The 13,637-nt window shown below is 36.6% G+C and overlaps 1 protein-coding gene across 2 annotated transcripts in view; it reads right to left on the bottom strand.

Annotated features, from left to right (window-relative positions):
• LOC106176919 (condensin complex subunit 1) overlaps positions 1 to 13,637 on the bottom strand; it is a 23,851-nt gene continuing 10,214 nt past the window's right edge. For both annotated transcript variants that reach the window (XM_086996104.1, XM_086996105.1), the window contains 13 exons: positions 12,974 to 13,061; positions 12,574 to 12,750; positions 11,902 to 12,227; positions 11,435 to 11,546; positions 11,126 to 11,249; positions 10,317 to 10,472; positions 9,924 to 10,101; positions 7,714 to 7,808; positions 7,187 to 7,267; positions 6,464 to 6,647; positions 6,004 to 6,154; positions 1,324 to 1,539; positions 1 to 929 (listed from right to left, as the gene is read on the bottom strand). In XM_086996104.1, the coding sequence (XP_086852230.1) occupies positions 751 to 929; positions 1,324 to 1,539; positions 6,004 to 6,154; positions 6,464 to 6,647; positions 7,187 to 7,267; positions 7,714 to 7,808; positions 9,924 to 10,101; positions 10,317 to 10,472; positions 11,126 to 11,249; positions 11,435 to 11,546; positions 11,902 to 12,227; positions 12,574 to 12,750; positions 12,974 to 13,061 (2,067 nt within the window). In that variant the 3' untranslated portion in view covers positions 1 to 750. The remainder of the gene's footprint in view (positions 930 to 1,323; positions 1,540 to 6,003; positions 6,155 to 6,463; positions 6,648 to 7,186; positions 7,268 to 7,713; positions 7,809 to 9,923; positions 10,102 to 10,316; positions 10,473 to 11,125; positions 11,250 to 11,434; positions 11,547 to 11,901; positions 12,228 to 12,573; positions 12,751 to 12,973; positions 13,062 to 13,637) is intronic.

Genomic DNA, 13,637 nt, shown 5'->3' on the forward strand with positions numbered 1-13,637 from the left:
TAAAACTGTACACACGATTTATTCTAAAATTCACATGTAAAATAATTATAATACATAAAATGATACCAAGTCAGGTATATTCTCCAGAATATGTATATATAATTTCTGACACAAGACAAATTGTGTTGACACTAATAAAGTCTTTTAAAAAATCACCATTCAACATCTTTTCACACCATTCTTCTAATTAACACCGTTCACACATTCTCTATCAGATTTAAATTATTTATCAATAATCCATCCACAGAACATATGTAAAAATGTGAAGTATTCCAATAGGTACAAAATAAGTCATTATAACAGGAAATATCCAGACGTGCGGAAGCACACACAGAGAGAGAGAGAGAGAGAGAGAGAGAGAGAGGAGGGGGAGGGTCGCTTAAACTTAAGGACAATTCATTCACTATTTTCAGTGATGCCAAAGAGGCTGACCTTCACTGTGTCTGCACAGGTCAATACATTCTTGAAGACATAAAAGTCAACTAACGACATAAATTACCCAACAGTTTATGAGATATAAAAAGTGTGAAAGAAACATCCTTTTTGTGAATGAGATAGCGTGCCTGATTCTTTCAAACCATATCCATTTTTGATAGTCATTCCAAGTACTAAACAAAAGGTTACTTCTTTAAAAAAAATAAATAAAAAACATTAACAACTCTATACCACTAAATGCTCTTGCTAAAATTGTCTCTGCTGTGTCTATTCATTAGTAGACATAACATGTAAGAATAAAACATTCAGCCACTGTTAGCACTTCTGACTTCGTGATGCCCTCGTGCCTCGTTTTGGTATGACCTCCGGCCTCCGACAGGAGACTGATTTTTTTGGTTTTCGAACGGGAAGTGGAGAGGGACTGTCCACATTGGGATTCGTGTTTTCTGCATCGCTGTCTTTTTCTTCTTCTTCGACCTCCACAGTTTTCTCTTCTGCAAAGTAAATAATGGATAATTTTGCTTAATGTTGTTTAATACAGTATGTATAGTCCTTTAATACAGTGTACAACCTTAACTATAAGTTTTAATCATCCTCCTGCAGTTGTGCAAAAAATGAAAACACAAATATATTCTTCTTAAAAATCTACACCATTCAGAGATGAAAGTGGACCTTTTTAAAAAAAAATCACGCAAAGCACAAAAGGCACGTTTCTATATTGGGGGTCCAGGCAGCATAATTATCACACCCAAATTTTAAAATTTCAGGACAAGTCCTAATACTCTCTGGAAGCCTTATCTAAACATGCTAAAAATAAATGAGGATATACCAGAAAAAAAAACTAAATTAAAAAATAAAAAGATAGGAAAATCATCCTCCTTTTCTCACCTTTCCCTGAGACATCATAAAGCTCTATATCGCTGTCGTCACTAAAGACCAGTGCTGGTTTGGCCTTGCCAGCCGCCTTATGCCGCCCTCTAGCAGCAGGATTGGAAACCTCCTCTGTCTCAGCCCCCTCCTCCTCCCCCTCACCGCCTTGGTCGGACTCCTCGTCCGAGTCCTCAAACCTCCGCGTTGTCCTACCACGCCCCTTCTTACCCTTTCCTGCAGCCGAAAAGACAAGTGTCACAAAAGGTTAAAACAAGGCAGCAAAGCTGTCAAATGTACAGACAAAAAAAAGAAAATAAAGATGCAAAATAGGTCACTTTGTCAATTTTGATGCAATAATAAATAATGCTTATAATAACACAGTCGGTTAACACTGATTTTTAATCATGCACAACAGGTAACATGGTCAATAACAGGAGCAGATCCAGAGATATTTTCTGACAGTATTCCAAAAGTATCTTTGTTGATCCATCCTCCACTTTTGATGGTCTTCCAACAGAAAAAAATTGATACCAGTCAATGTAAACTTTAAAATCTGACCGTCATCTGAAAGACCCAGAAGACGGCCTCAATCCACCCCTGCAATAAGATTACAGTTTCTGGACTATGAGAGTTCAAATTCACATAATGAAAATCCCAATATTTGAAAAATGTTGACAGTGCATAGAATAATATTACATAATGTTTAAAGACATAAAAACCTATGCAACTGCTTATGTGGAAATACAGAAAATCTGAAGAGCTTCAGGTGGATGGGAGTTCAAAATGCCAGTGTTTAGAAAAAAAATTAAAAAGAAAACACACACACACAAAAAAAAATCCAATAAAGCTGCTATTCAAACTTTTAATCTTGCTGTATTAACATGATATGAATAACCCCAATGTGTTTGAGGATAATAAGGCACTGTTATTCATCTATAGCATTAATGTTGGCATTACACAATTTTTTTTCTTTTGTAAACTTATTTGCATTATTAAACAACATTTACCTGCATAATTATCACCAATTCCTAATTATGTGACACAGTTAAGAGAGCTTAACCTATAAGACTTGAATGGGAAATCTCAACGTGTGTTTTATGTAATCTTATTTAATGGGCACTTGAAAATCAATTAGGCAAGTAATTTTATAGCTCTGAATTTAGCTAGTGATTATCCCAAGGGACAATTACCACCATCCATAAACAGTAGCCCCATATAGCACTCCATAGAGCTGCATTGCCTCCAAAACAGAAAACAATCACACTGATTTCCAACACAAGCTACACTTCAGTCCTATGAAACTTTTCAGTAAGTTAGAATATCATAAGTAAAATGGTTTTTCCTTAATGGTCATCCCAGCAGCGATGTCCAAAAAAGGTTTTTTTTCATCTTTTATGCAATTTAACATAATGCTTAACAGCACCATGGTCATCAATTTTTAATAATAAAGTAAATGTATCATAGCTATTCAAAAGATGTGACTAGCAATGGTATTCAAGCCAATGGAAGTTCAAAGACTAAGTCACACCTTGAAAATGTCCATATGTGAAAATTTTAATTGTAACAAAAAACTATAATGCTTAACAGCATAATGACCATCAATTTTTAATAATAAAATAAAAGTATCATGGATATTCAGAAAAATTGATATGGAAAGGTCTTCAGGGCCATGGAAGTTCAGAGTCACAACTTCAAAATGCCAAAATGTACACAAGAGATAACTGTACTGAAATGAATTTCTTTCCACTTTCAACACTTTTTTTTACATATATATATATCAAAATAATCAATTTACTGTCGTTTTTAAATGATCAACTAAGAAAGTTGTTGACATAGGAAAAATATCAATAGAACAATTTTAAATGTCCAATTTGTTCCATTCTGAGATTCTGAACATGGTGAATGGTTGAATCTGACAAACTGTAAAGATATGAGTTTATTTCCATTTTTGACACTTTATTACACAATGCACAATAACAGGTTTACCATCATTTTTATATAATCAACTAACAATATTGTTAAGATGCAGAAAATGTCAAAAGAACACCTTTACATTACTAATTAGTTCACAAATGAGATTCTTAACATGCCTATGAATTAAATCCGAGGAAAAAAGACTTATATACAAAAAAAAGGCACAATTTCACCAAAACTGAACCGATCAAGCTTATTTTCAAACCTCATCTGTATTTTAGTAAATCTGATCACCCCTGTAAATTTCAAGACGATTGCCCAATTGATTTTCCTTGAAATGTGTTATCAGTGTTGCACATATGCTGAAAAAAGTGAAAAAACAGCATAACTTCCATAAAAGTGACCCGATCATGCTGATTTTCGAACTTGACCTGCGTATTATGAATATTCATCATTTTAGTAAGTTTCAAGCCAAAAGGTAAAACGGTTTTTCACTTATCGTGTTATCGGTGTTGCATTTATGCTGAAAAAAATGAAAAAATAGCACAACTTCTACAAATATGGCCCAATCACTCTGATTTTCGAACTTGACCTGCGTATTATGAATATTCATCAGTTCTGTAACTTTCAAGCCCAAAGGTAAAATGGTTTTCCACTTAACTTGTTATCGGTGCTGCATATATGCTGAAAAAAGTGAAAAAAACAGCATAAATTCCCTATAAGTGACCCGATCATGCTGATTTTCGAACTTGACCTGCGTATTATGAATATTCATCAGTTCTGTAAGTTTCAAGTCAAAAGGTAAAATGGTTTTCCACTTATCGTGTTATCGGTGCTGCATATATGCTGAAAAAAAGTGAAAAAACAGCATAACTACCCTAAAAATGACCCGATCATGCTGATTTTCAAACTTGACCTGCGTAATATGAATATTCATTAGTTCTGCAAGTTTAAAGCCAAAAGGTAAAATGATTTTTCACTTATCACGTTATCAGTGTTGCATATATGGTGAAAAAAGTGAAAAACAGCATAACTTCCCTAAAAATGACCCAATCATGCTGATTTTCGAACTTGACCTGCGTATTATGAATATTCATCAGTTTTGTAAGTTTCAAGGGAAAAGGTAAAATGGTTTTCCACTTATCGTGTTATCGGTGCTGCATATATGCTGAAACAAGACAGCACTGTTCTGAAATGGGTTTATTTCCATTTTTAACACTTTTTTAACATAAACAAAATAAACATTTTACTGCCATTTTTATATGTCCAACTAAGAAAATTGATGAGATGGGAAAAGTATCAATAGAACAGTGTTAAATGTCCAATTTCCTCCATTCTGAGATTCTGAACATAGTGGATGATTGAATCTGACAAACTGCAATGATATGAGTTTATTTCCATTTTTGACACTTTATTACACAATACATGATAACAAGTTTACCATGTTTTTTACATAATCAACTAACAATGTTGTAAAGATGCAGGAAATATCAAACAAACACTTTTAGGCATCTTATTAGTTAAATAATGAGACTGTTAACATGCCTAATAATTGAATCTGAGGAAATGTGAAAAAACAGTATAATTTCTTAAGTAATGGCCCGATTATGCTTATTTTCGAACTCAATCTGCGTTTTAGTAAGATTGACCACTCCTGTGAGTATAATAACAATTGGCCAATCCGTTTTTCTTATATTGTGTTATCAGTGTTGCATTTATATTGAAAATAGTGAAAAAACAGCATAAATTACCTAAAAGTGACCCGATCAGGCCGATTTACAAACTTGAACTGCGTATTATGAATATTCATCAGTTCTGTAAGTTTCAAGTCAAAAGGTAAAATGGTTTTCCACTTATCGTGTTAACGGTGCTGCATATATGCTGAAAAAAGTGAAAAAACAGCATAAATTCCCTAAAAGTGACCCGATCATGCTGATTTTCGAACTTGACCTGCGTATTATGAATATTCATCAGTTCTATAAGTTTCAAGTCAAAAGGTAAAATGGTTTTCCACTTATCGTGTTATCGGTGCTGCATACATGCTGAAAAAAGTGAAAAAACAGCATAAATTCCCTAAAAGTAACCCGATCATGCTGATTTTCGAACTTGACCTGCGTATTATGAATATTCATCAGTTCTGTAAGTTTCAAGTCAAAAGGTAAAATGGTTTTCCACTTATCGTGTTATCGGTGCTGTATATATGCTGAAAAAAGTGAAAAAACAGCATAAATTCCCTAAAAGTGACCCGATCATGCTGATTTTCGAACTTGACCTGCGTATTATGAATATTCATCAGTTCTGCAAGTTTCAAGTCAAAAGGTAAAATGGTTTTCCACTTATCGTGTTATCGGTTAAAGTGCACGGCGACGGCGACGGCGACGACGGCGACGACGGCGACGGCGACGACAGACGCAGATGATGGCTATATGTACAGACACATCTGTGTCTGTACATAAAAATAAAGTTAAAAGAAATTTAGAACTAATAAATAGATTTAATAGAACATGGTTTTCTCAACAGTTTTGGATAAGGCACAGCTTGGGGGTTAAGAGAAAATTGATTTAATTTCCAAAAAACAGAAACGACAAACATTACAGCAGTTAAAATAGGAATTTAAAACGGTAATTTTCAAGACAGCTTTGGATTGGATATACCATTGGTGATGAATGAAAAAGTGTTTAAAATTCAAGGAAAAATTATGTATTTTTTCATGCAATAAAAAAGGTCTAACATGCATTGTCTGTAATGTTCCTCCATGGAACTGGTCCAAGATCTAAATCATACCTGGTGTTTTGGCTGGTGTCTTCCCTCTGTTCTTTCTTCCCCCCGCTGCTGCTGCCGCAGAGGCCTTGGTGGCCTTCATCATGGCAGCCTCGTCATCCATCCCCTTGGTGTGGCACTCCTCCAGCCTCTGCTCAAACTCCTCAACCATGGCCTGCAGTGGGGGAGAATACAATGCCATGAGTAAATAAAGAAAATAAAAAGAAAGAGAGAAACAAAAAAGAAAAGAAAAAACTAAAAAAAAATAGACATTTTTCGCTACATCCTTACATTTTCTAGAGCCAAACTGTAAGTTAGACTTAGTATGAATGAAAATGAAAAAAAGTTTCTGACTGGTGAAATCAATCAATCAATCAATCAAAAAAAAAAAATAATAATAAATAAATAAATTTTGTACAGGTCATGAACTGCCATCTGGTGGCCAGCCACACACATTACTGTGAAGATTATTTCTATCCACTACCTTGGTCTCAGGCTTGGCAAACTTCTTGGCTCCACTGATGATGGTGGTGAAACAGCTGTACACTTCTTCCTCGTGCAACTTGTCCCCGAAACATGCAAAATTCTCCTGCAGTTTACGAATGCTCTTCTCGTTGTACGACAGCATGGACAGGCAAAATGATAGGTCGCGCCACTGTCTCTCGGTCCTGTTGTAAATAGGAATAGAAAGATATTCATAGTGGTCACAAACTAACAGAGGACAATTTTCCTTTCCCAATTTTTGCGATCAGGTTTATTTTGGAAAGGTGGGAAGAAAATTAAAAACAAAGATTTGAAAATAAAAACACATGAAAGAGGTAAAGTAAAATACAATGCTCAACATGATTGTTTCTCACACATGATTGTGGTCTGTCCATCCACCACTCTTTGGGTATTCCAATATGTTAACAGTGGTTGCCACCACCACCGCCTACCACAAATGTTATATGTTTGTTTTTCTGGTTATATGCCTATGTCAAGTTGATTCGGCAATAAACTATACTATACTACACTGTGATTTTACATAAATCAACAATCACACTGTCTAAAACAAAATCATGTGCCAAACTGGGCTGATCTCAATATCTGCTAGATCTGTTATATCAAGATCTGTTAGTCCACTGTTCTGAATACACTCTTAAAACAAGGCTCCAGATATGAAATATGGACCTAACTATTCAAAGCTCCAATGAAACCATGTCCTCACCTTGTAGCTCTAAACCTGTGACAGAGTTTCTCCACCAGACTCTCACACTGCTTGTCCTTCTGGATGAATGAGAACAGATACCTGAAATTAAGAAGAGATCGAAAAACAGTTTAACATTTTTTCTCCATGCGATGATTCAATAGGTTCTCCATAAGTTAGTCATGAAATCAGTGTCCTTCCATGAAGGGTCAAAAGATGTGACATGCCTCAAAGATAAAAAACTGTGACATATTTAGTGAATAAAAAACATTTTCTCAAATATGATGTTAGCAAAAGGCAGGACATAAAGAGTTGATCATTTAAAGGGGGGGGGGGGGTTAAAAACACGAGCTGAGAACTATTTTCAACCAATGTGAATAAGTGTCTGTTGATAACTATAGGTAATTCCTCTAGCAAGGATGAAATTGTATGCAAGGACTCTGGTGCATTAATATTTGGGGATGGGGGAGGGGGGGGGCACCAAAACCACCAACTATCCACATAAGTCTGGAGGATAGAAGACTGTCCTTCCTACCCCAGGGACTCACTTCATGATTGTCTTGAAGTTTTCTTCTTCCACACCAACATCAGGGTCTGACAGCCTGCTGATCACGTCCGGCATGATGTTGTACACTGCGTTGCCCTGGAAACAAAAAACAAAAGTAACGATGAAGATATTAATAATTACAATAATAAAATTAATAAATTATTTCTTTAAAAAAAGTACTACTGTCTTAGTGCTCGGTACATGTGCAGAATTAAATCAACTGAAATTAACATAATAAACAAGGCAGCAAAGCTGTCAAATGTACAGACAAAAAGCAGGAAATAACAAAATAGGCTACTGTCAATTCTGATGTAAAAGTACATTATGTTAAACTGCAAATTCAACATCAAATTTTAATTATGCTCAACAGGTAATACCAATGTAAGTAAAATGTGTAACAAGCATAAGGCTTCAGGCCCATGGGAGTTCAAGTTCACACTTTGAAAATGTAAAACTTCCAGAAAAAGAAGTCAATTAGACTGCTTTTCCAACTCGAGCTGCATTTTAGTCCTGTGTTTCTTTTTTAAAAGTTTGACAATCATAAGTAATATGGTTTTCCCATGATGGTCATCATGGCAGCAATACCCAAAATTGTGTTTTCTTCTATTTTGATGCAATATTTCATAATGCTTAACAGCATAAAGACCATCAGTTTTTAATAATAAAATATACGTATCGTGGATTTTCAGAAAATGTGACTAGCATGGGTCTTCAAGCCGGTGGAGATTCTTAAGTCACACCTTGAAAATGCCAATATGTGAAAAATTAAATTTTCACAAAAAACTGATTAACTGCCAAAAAAATTTACCAAATAGACTGCATTGCCCACTGAAGCTTTATTTTAGTCCCATGTTTCTTCCTGTAAGTTTGAGAACAGTAAGTGACATGGTTTTCCTTAAATGGTCATCATGGGAGCAGTGTCCAAAATAGGGGTGTCTTCAAATTTTGATGCAATATTACATAATGTTTAACAGGATAATTACCATCAATTTTTAATAATAAAATATTAGTATAATGGATATTCAGAAAATGTTCCTAGCAAAGGTCTTCAGGTCCAAGGAACTTCAAAGTCACACCTTGAAAATGCTAAAATGTAGACAAGACAGCACTGTCCTGAAATGTTTTTTTTTTTTCCATTTTTAACAATTTTTTAACATATAACAAAATTAACAATTTACTGCCATTTATATATGATCAACTAAGAAAATTGATGAGATGGGAAAAATATCAATAGAACAGTGTTTAATGTCCAATTTCCTCCATTCTGAGTTTCTGAACATAGTGAATGAATGAATCTGACAAACTGCAATGATATGAGTTTATTTCCATTTTTGAAACTCTATTATACAATACATGATAACAAGTTTACCATCATTTTTACATAATCAACTAACAATGTTGTAAAGATGCAGGAAATGTCAAACAAACACTTTTACTAATCTTATTAGTTAAATAATGAGACTGTTAACATGCCTAAGAATTGAATCTGAGGAAATGTGAAAAAACAGCATAACTTATAAAATAATGGCCCGATTATGCTGATTTTCGAACTTGACCTGCGTTTTAGTAAGATTGATTACTCCTGTGAGTTTCATGACAACAGGTCTATCGGTTTTCCTTGAAATGTGTTAACAGTGTTGCACATATGCTGAAAAGTGAAAAAACAGCATAACTACTAAAATAGTGGCCCAATCATGCCGATTTTCGAAATTGATCTGCATTTTAGTAAGATTGATAACTCCTGTGAGTTTCATGACAACAGGCCTATCGGTTTTCCTTGAAATGTGTTAACAGTGTTGCATATATGCTAAAAAGTGAAAAAACAGGATAAATTCTACAATAATGGCCCGATCATGCTGATTTTTGAACTTGACCTGCATTTTATGAATATTAGTCAGCTCTGTAAATATAAAGCCAAAAAGTAAAACTGTCTTCCACTTATGGTGTTAACGCTGAAAGTGCACGGCGACATGATCGGCGACGGCGACGGCGACGGCGACGACAGACGCAGGTGATGGCAATATGTACAGACACATCTGTGTCTGTACATAAAAATGACCACTGAAATTGAAAATCGTCCCTAAACAGCATTCACATTGCCACATCCTGACAGTGTAATTCTTCCTTTATAACTTTTATCACAAAAAGCGAAACGGACAAACATTTTCAACCTCGACCTCAATGACCTTGACACCAGTGACCTTGACCTACCTTCTTGGACAGCTCGTGGAAGAAGAGTCTGGCCAGTCCTGCGATTCTGGGGTCAGGGTCACATAGACAGGTGGCCATCTCGCTGATCTGACCTTTGACCTTGACCATGTCGTTCAGGATCAGATGGGTCAGCACCATCATGGTATTCTTGCGGACCTGCGGCGAGTCATCGCGCAGCCTGAAAAGAGGATGCAGTAGGTAAGGGTTGGTTTATTCAAAATTCAGGGGTGGTTTTCATCTTTTTTTTTTTTCAGAAGCAGCTGGACTGAAACCACCAAAATATTGACCAAATGCTATTAAAAAATATAATTAAATTTGATTTAATTGAAACCAAAAATTCAACATCCATAATCATTTATCATCTTTTATCTATTTATCCTTAGTGTCTACTACCTGGCATATAAATGAGGCGTCCAAGGCTCAATCAAGTTAGGAAAGCGGAAAGTCAGGTCGCCCAGGGTGATGATTGTGTTGGCACGAATGACAGGATTCTGTGACTTCTCCAAGATGGTGAACAGAAGCTGCAAGTGAGCCTCGCAGAACTCGGAGCTGGAAAAAGTAATAAAGTGATGCATTAACTTTTAATTTTTGGTCTGAAATTTTTGAAAAGATCTTTCATGAGGTGGGAGTATTTGTATGAAGAATAAAGAATGTCTTCATATTAGCACAGGATCAACTGTGGTTTTGAACATATCACCTAGCTGCAAAAACATCAATTTAAGCAGTTTTGAGGTCTATGTACTCTAGGCAAGTCAACCAATGTCGCCATCTTTCACTGCAGTGGCAGTTTTTCATTTCTCTCTCACCCTCTGCCAAACAGGGCTGGAAAAACTGCATCCCTGATCATAACCAAAACGGGAATAAGTTTCACAAGCAATTTCTAAAAACTGGAATAATACCACCACAGTTCAACACTTCGGCCATGACAAGACTATGTATTGGAAATCTGTTCTCTGTCTGGTTCTCAGCATACATATGGTAAAAATTTGAACTTTTCATCACTTAAAGATTAATTAATATTCGAAAACGCCTGAATCCAACATGCCCACATTATGCGAAGAACTTTTCAAAATTATCCAGAGGCCCATTATCAAGTTTGACAAAATTATGTAAGTGAAAAAAAAAATGTCAGTGGAGAATGGTTTTCTGAAAAAAATTTCAAGACCCACTAAATTTTCAAGTCAAGTTTTGTAAATACCTACCTAACCATCATGAACTTGGCCAGAGCCAGTGTGGCAGCAGTTCGTAGTTCAGGATCTGGGTACTTGACCTGGTTGTTGCATACGGCCACCAGTAGAGGGCGCAGCATGGCCAACAGGTTGCGACCTATATCAGTGTACACATGTTAATGTTTATAGAAATGAAACAGAATACCCAAAAAACATCTCTTTCAAAAAAATGTTACTGTATAATAAGTATAATCCTTAAGAATTTCTCACCAACTCAGAGAGAGAGAGAGAGAGAGAGAGAGAGAGAGAGAGAGAGAGAGAGAGAGAGAGATATTCTCTCACCTGTCACAATGTCAGTCTCACATATCTTCCTGATGTACTCGGCCTCAGCGTCATCAGCAGTGGCTCCAGTCAGTCCCAGCTCCTCCTCTATAGACTCCTGCTGAGTGGTGTCCTAGACATGATAAAATCACATATGTTAGCATATGGACAATGTACATGTATGCAAAGGGCATGTGCGTGAGTATCTGTGCCTTTGCATGTGCATCAGTGCACACATTTGAGTGTTTGTATTTTCACAATTTCTGTACATTTTTGGGATGAATTAGTGTGTCTGTACATGAGTGCATGTCAAAAAATTCCCTTTTCTTGTGACTCGAGCTAGATGGTGTTCTCAAAAAAGCTGGTTTTTCTTTAAACATACTCATCTCCCCATGCCCTACCAATACTCATACACACAGCAATAGCATTTACACATGCACACACCAGTGCAGACTACAAACACACCAAACATTTTAATTATACCATACCTTAGTTGTATTAGAGCTAGCAGTAGTATTAACAGTGGTGTCCTTAGATTTCTTCTTCCCGCTGTCGGCCTCTCGGAGCATGTTTCTCCTCTTCAGCTCCCCCATCACGCTGTTATCCAGGAACACCAGTTGGCGCAGTGCCACGTGGCCCGCCAGGGACAGCAATCGAGTCAGTACACCTGAGGGACAGGTGAACTCCTTGTTCTGGCTGAGAGGGAGGTCCTGGCCTTGACTTGGCTCTGTTTGACCTTCACCTTCAGTGTGATCTTCAACTTCATTTTCACCTTCACCTTTGCCCTCAGTATGATCTTCAATTTTCTCTTCAACTAAAATGAAATTGAAAACCCTTGGGTTTACTTCAGTCAATGTTTTCAGGATTTCTGTGTAAGAAGTGTTGCCAGTGCTAGAGGCACTCTTTGTTATTTCATCTAAAAGTAGGATAATATTAAAAAACAGCCCCAAAAGGGAGGCCTAGATCAATGAAATTTTTGGCTCCCAGAGATTCGGAAATCTGCCAATAGTAAGAAAAGTCTCATCCCTGTATCACATCTTACAGAAGGATGACATTAAAAAAAAAAAAAAAAAAAAAAAAAAAAAAAAAAAAAAAAAAAAACTTCCACAAGAGAGGCCTAGATCCAAGAATATGCAGTGGAAATCCAATGCACTCCTCACCCTTGTTCTCCTCTGACGCCATCTTGTTGTTCGTCTGGTTCATCTTCATGACCACATCTGCCAGCCTCTTTATGAGAGTCCCACAAATGGCGTCTGGGTGCTCGGCCAGTTTGTAGGTCGTGTTCACGGCCTGCTCCGCCATTGGGATCCAGTAGCAGTCCTCCAGCTTGGTCACGCCTGGATCGCAGAAATGTTCCATGTTAATACTGTGAGCTTCCCCATGACTGCCACATTCAATATGTGCACATTTAGAGATATCACCAAAAAATGCATTACATATTACTTAATTGTAACTCTTAGTTGACATACATTATTTTATCAAACATTGTTCAATTTGTCTCAATTTATGTTTAACATAATGATGTACTGTAACTAAGAAAGAGGTAGGGAAAGCCCCTACCATTGACAATGATGTCTGCCAGTCTCTGGAATATGGCATGCTGCTGGGGAAACCTGAAAGGTTCTGCAGCGGCCTGCCCTGGCTTGGTCTAAAAGGAGAATGGCTCATATATTTAAATAGGCATATTTTTAGGCTGTTACAAGGAAATTATACACAAAGATGGCCACTTTTAGAGCATCATTACAATTTAAGTTTCTTTTGTTTTTTTTATGAAAACACATGCATGTTAACACATGCATGCACACACACCAGGTCACCCACAAACATGCACAGACAATGCCACACACACACATATAGACAAGAACAAAAACACTCACTCACAGACAATACCATATAACACACACACACACACACACACACACACACACACACACACACAATACCATATATATATATATCTGTGCACAGAAAAAAAGCACACACACACACACACACAAGCACACATAAGCATACCAACATCACACACACAGACAATACCATACACTAACACACAAACATACCACAGCACCACATACAATACCACAAACATGCAGACACAATAACACCAACACGCTAGCCAGGCCACACACTCATATACATGGTCAACGCACGCTCACACAACCCACACGCATGCAACTTCAAACAAAATCCTTATCTAAAGTCACACTCTTCCCTGGCTTCATCT

The sequence above is a fragment of the Lingula anatina genome, chromosome 9, assembly GCF_051362555.1.
Source record: "Lingula anatina isolate TDL-2025a chromosome 9, LinAna3.0, whole genome shotgun sequence".
Lineage (NCBI taxonomy): Eukaryota > Metazoa > Brachiopoda > Lingulata > Lingulida > Lingulidae > Lingula > Lingula anatina.